We start from the raw sequence: 4774 nt of genomic DNA on the forward strand, positions 1-4774 counted from the left end.
TGTAGACCAGGCTGGTCTCGAACTCACAGAGATCCACCTGCCTCTGCCTCCCGAGTGCTGGGATTAAAGGCGTGCGCCACCATCGCCCGGCAGTTTGTTAAGTTCTTATCTGGAGAGAGGCAGGGGTCAGTGTGAAGAAACCTGGGAGAGACTGCATGGCCCGTGATATTAATGCATGAAACACTTCTTTTGAATAGTGAAAAGGGATTCATTGGCACTAGCTTATCATAAAATACTCTACAATTGAGCTTAACTCAGATGCACTCTCTGAAGGGACCCCTTTGACCCATCCCCACGTTTTAAAGAAAAGCACACCTGTATTTGGTGTCCTGCCACTGTCTCCATGTTCAAGGAGACACATTTGGCAACACTGTGTGAGCCAAATCATCTGAAAATACTGTTAAAATATTCCTTTCCAAATCCAGGATCTAGACGTCTAAGAAATAGGATTCTTCGTGCACTTGTCCAAACGCACACTTCATAGGCTAGCAGACAAAACAGTGAAGCAGGTAGAAGGTTGGGAAGGTGCCAAACACAGGATCATTTTTTTTTAAAATAAAGCAATCCAAAGGCATTTTCAAATAAAACATCATTTAGATGTCAAAAGCTGGCAAAATGTAACACACATTGCAATGTTCACAGATGACTAATCTCAAGAAAACTAAGTTGGGGTACAGCTTGCTAATAGTGTAGACAGAGAAGGAGAAGCCAGAAGACCCCAGCATGGCATTTCCAGAGACAATGCACCTTGCCCCTTGGTGAAGGGCTGCATGAAGTAAGGACAAATGGATCACTTTCTATGTCTGCAGCTGGCTTGGCAGAAAACAGTTCTGCTGACTGATCCATACTCATGTGCCTTTCGGGGAAAATCAAAACTGGAGCCCTCTCACCAAGGCTCAACCCATTTCGGATCCTTTCTGTCGCCCCTCTGAAAAACAGGACATGGATTCGGCAGTTTGAAAAGTTGGAAATCACTTTTAGTTTTTAGTTCTAGGCCATATTAATATTAATTTGCTTCTAGACTTCATTAATACACATCACATAGAGAAAACACCTTTGACCATTTCTTAGTTATTCTTTCCTTTTTGCTTTCTTTTGTTTTTTTCTGTGTTAGAAAAAAAATGTAGTTTTAATTTTAGTTTATTTTTGAGTTGAAGTAAAGTCAAAGCAAGCAGCTAAATTTTAAATTCTCACTGGGGCAGAATGAGGCAGTGGGAGGAAGCTGGAAACTAAGCTACTATTTGTTCATGTTAGGTAAAGGTGAGTGCCTTCTCCATAGGAACCTACAGCAAACAAGAGCAGGAGAAGCGAAAGTAAGCTGACTGGCATTTATGAGCGACTTTGATTACAAAGTTGTCTCTGTTGGAGAGAACACAGCCTTGGACCCACATGAAATGAGCCCTTGCCTTATCTCAATCCGTTAAAGACCTGGGCCTTTGGAACAGAGGTGGCTTCCTCCCTACCCTGTCATTACACATGGCAATCCCATCCCTGGTGAATTTCAGGAGTGATATTGCTAAGCAACAGAATGGCTCTCTATTCCCCAGAGCCAATCTGCGTCCTCAAATCAGAGTCACTTGCATTCAGGGAGATGGTATCCGACATTTCTGCACAGTGTGTGTTTCAAGTGTGGGGAGTGACAGAGCAAGTCCAAACAGTATCCAGAAGTTAGGATGCATCTCAAATGCTGCAGAGGACTGTCTGCCCAACATTATTACTGAAACAAAATTGTCTGTGCCCATAGATGTCAACCTTGTCAGTAAGGCTGTGCCATTCTCTCGTAATGCACATGTAACTGGACAAATACCCTGGCTGTCCTTATGAAATATTCTCTGGACATATCCTACTTTTAGAAGCTGGTGCAAACCTTAGAATCAGAATGAATCTTCTGTTTATTACCTTGAGACCCTGGAAGAGAGTAAGCACTGATAAGTAGATATGGATTTTAGAATATTCTAGATTGCTGGAAAACAGTAGAAGAAATGGGAATTGAAATTTTGGTGGAATGACGAGCAGAGGTACTTCATCCATGTGCAGTGACTGTGATTTTATATAAAAATTTAAAAGAGCATTTGTATGAACAAAGAAAACTCCACACAATCCAATCCAAAGCACATTTGTTTGTGTCGTAGACAGTAGGACTCCTTTAAGTATAGCTGTTTTATAATGAATACTCTCTTCTCTTGTAGGACAAGTTCTCTGGATGTCAGCTGAGTTACTAAGGTAACTCTATCGGCCAAAAGGCAAACCTTGGTAGAATCCCAAGGTCCTTGGAAGCATCTATCTCTCCTCATCTTTCCTTTCTTTTTCTTTTTTTTTAATTTTTGGTGTGTGTGTCTCCACCGAACATTCAAAACTGTTTCTTCAAAGGGTTTTGCAAAAACTCAGACTGTTTTCTAAAGCAGAAACACTGGCGTCCACGGCGGAAGCAATGGGCAGTGTGCGTACCAACCGCTACAGCATTGTCTCTTCGGAAGAAGATGGCATGAAGTTGGCCACCATGGCAGTGGCCAACGGTTTCGGGAATGGCAAGAGTAAAGTCCACACGCGACAACAGTGCAGGAGCCGTTTTGTGAAGAAAGACGGGCACTGCAATGTTCAGTTCATCAATGTCGGTGAGAAGGGACAGAGGTACCTGGCAGACATATTTACCACCTGTGTTGACATTCGTTGGCGATGGATGCTGGTTATCTTCTGCCTAGCCTTTGTGCTCTCCTGGCTGTTCTTTGGCTGCGTGTTTTGGTTGATAGCCCTGCTCCATGGGGACCTGGATGCTTCTAAAGAGAGCAAAGCTTGCGTGTCTGAGGTCAACAGCTTCACGGCTGCCTTCCTCTTCTCCATTGAGACCCAGACAACCATTGGCTATGGTTTCCGGTGTGTGACAGATGAGTGCCCAATTGCTGTTTTCATGGTGGTATTTCAGTCAATCGTGGGCTGCATCATCGACGCCTTCATCATCGGTGCCGTCATGGCAAAGATGGCAAAGCCAAAGAAGAGGAACGAGACTCTTGTTTTCAGTCACAATGCTGTGATCGCCATGAGGGACGGCAAGCTGTGCTTAATGTGGAGGGTGGGCAATCTTCGCAAAAGCCACCTTGTGGAAGCTCACGTGCGGGCACAGCTCCTCAAATCCAGAATCACTTCAGAAGGGGAGTATATCCCCTTGGACCAGATAGATATCAATGTTGGTTTTGATAGCGGAATTGACCGCATATTTCTAGTGTCCCCTATCACTATTGTCCACGAAATAGATGAAGACAGCCCTTTATATGACTTGAGTAAGCAGGATATTGACAATGCAGACTTTGAAATTGTTGTCATACTGGAAGGCATGGTGGAGGCCACCGCCATGACCACACAGTGCCGGAGTTCATATCTGGCCAACGAAATTCTCTGGGGTCACCGCTATGAACCTGTGCTCTTCGAAGAGAAACACTACTACAAAGTGGACTATTCAAGATTCCATAAGACTTACGAGGTACCTAACACTCCCCTTTGTAGTGCTAGAGACTTAGCAGAGAAGAAATACATCCTCTCCAATGCGAATTCATTTTGCTACGAAAATGAAGTTGCCCTCACAAGCAAAGAGGAAGAGGACAGTGAAAATGGAGTCCCAGAGAGCACCAGTACAGACTCACCTCCTGACATAGACCTTCATAACCAGGCAAGCGTACCTCTAGAACCCAGGCCCTTAAGACGAGAATCGGAGATATGACTGGCGGATTCCATCTTTGGAATATGTACATCGCTACACAGTCTGTTGTTGGTCAGAGGTCCGAGACAGTTATACAGACCATGGTACTGGTCGAGAGGTGGGTGAAGGCGAGTAGCCACAAGAGACTAAGGCTAGCACAAAGGTTTCAAGAAAAGACTGTAAGCGGGATGACTGATGGCAAGCTCTTTGCAGGCCTCCGAGAGACCCGATGGCACATGTCCGTTGTAGAAAAGGTTGTGGGGTTTTAAATGTATTGTTTTGTGTTTTTACAAAACTTGAATATGCAGGCAAGCCTCAGTTTGGGAGTTTAGTTTATCTGGAATGCTTCTCTTTAGGGGAACAAGAATGATTTTAATGGCATAACACAGGCAAGACTCTGCCTTAATTTTTGAAAAGCTGCTAACTACATGAACACAAACTGTATTTTTGTTGCAGTGTAGGTTACCTTTTACATAATTTTAAAAAGTCAGTGTTGAACATTGTTGAAGGCGCGCAGTGTGCTTCAAAGTGTCAAGTATTTGGCTATTAACTGCCAAAATGAGAGCCTGATTTTCTGAGGCCAGTAATTTTTTTTTTTTTTGCTAAAATTGATCTCTCTCACCTCTCTCTCTCTCTCTCTCTCTCTCTCTCTCTCTCTCTCTCTCCCTCTCTCCCTCTCTCCACTTTCTTGTTATGTAAGGGCATTATGTAACCCTAGCCAAATGGTAGCCTCTGGGTTTTATTCTTTTCCTTTCCACTACACTAATAGGTTATCTCCAATTTTCAGTTAGACTACCTAAAATAAATACCAAAGAGAATGCACATCTTTTTGCACAGTGGAGTTTATATTAACAAGGAAACAAAGCCCCATGGGTTGTCTGGGAAATCCAGAGACCCTAACTTTGAACCTCAGCAAGATGTTGAACAGCCTGTCTGTTCATTCTGCACCTTAGTCTGAAAGAGAGAAACAAAGTCGATAAATATGTGTTTTCAATTTTGTTCTTTTGTGCATCCTTCTTATTTGAAGGGGAAGGGAAAGGGGCCATGGGTCACACCCACATACACACTATCCCAATATCT

The 4774-nt window shown here is 43.5% G+C and overlaps 1 protein-coding gene across 1 annotated transcript in view; it reads left to right on the forward strand.

Moving 5' to 3' along the window:
- Kcnj2 (potassium voltage-gated channel subfamily J member 2) overlaps positions 1 to 4319 on the forward strand; it is a 7633-nt gene extending 3314 nt beyond the window's left edge. The window contains exon 2 of the mRNA XM_005350669.3: positions 2190 to 4319. Within this exon, the coding sequence (XP_005350726.1) occupies positions 2432 to 3715 (1284 nt within the window). The 5' untranslated portion in view covers positions 2190 to 2431 and the 3' untranslated portion in view covers positions 3716 to 4319. The remainder of the gene's footprint in view (positions 1 to 2189) is intronic.
- The last annotated feature ends 455 nt before the right edge of the window (positions 4320 to 4774 follow it).

The sequence above is a fragment of the Microtus ochrogaster genome, chromosome 7, assembly GCF_000317375.1.
Source record: "Microtus ochrogaster isolate Prairie Vole_2 chromosome 7, MicOch1.0, whole genome shotgun sequence".
NCBI lineage: Eukaryota > Metazoa > Chordata > Mammalia > Rodentia > Cricetidae > Microtus > Microtus ochrogaster.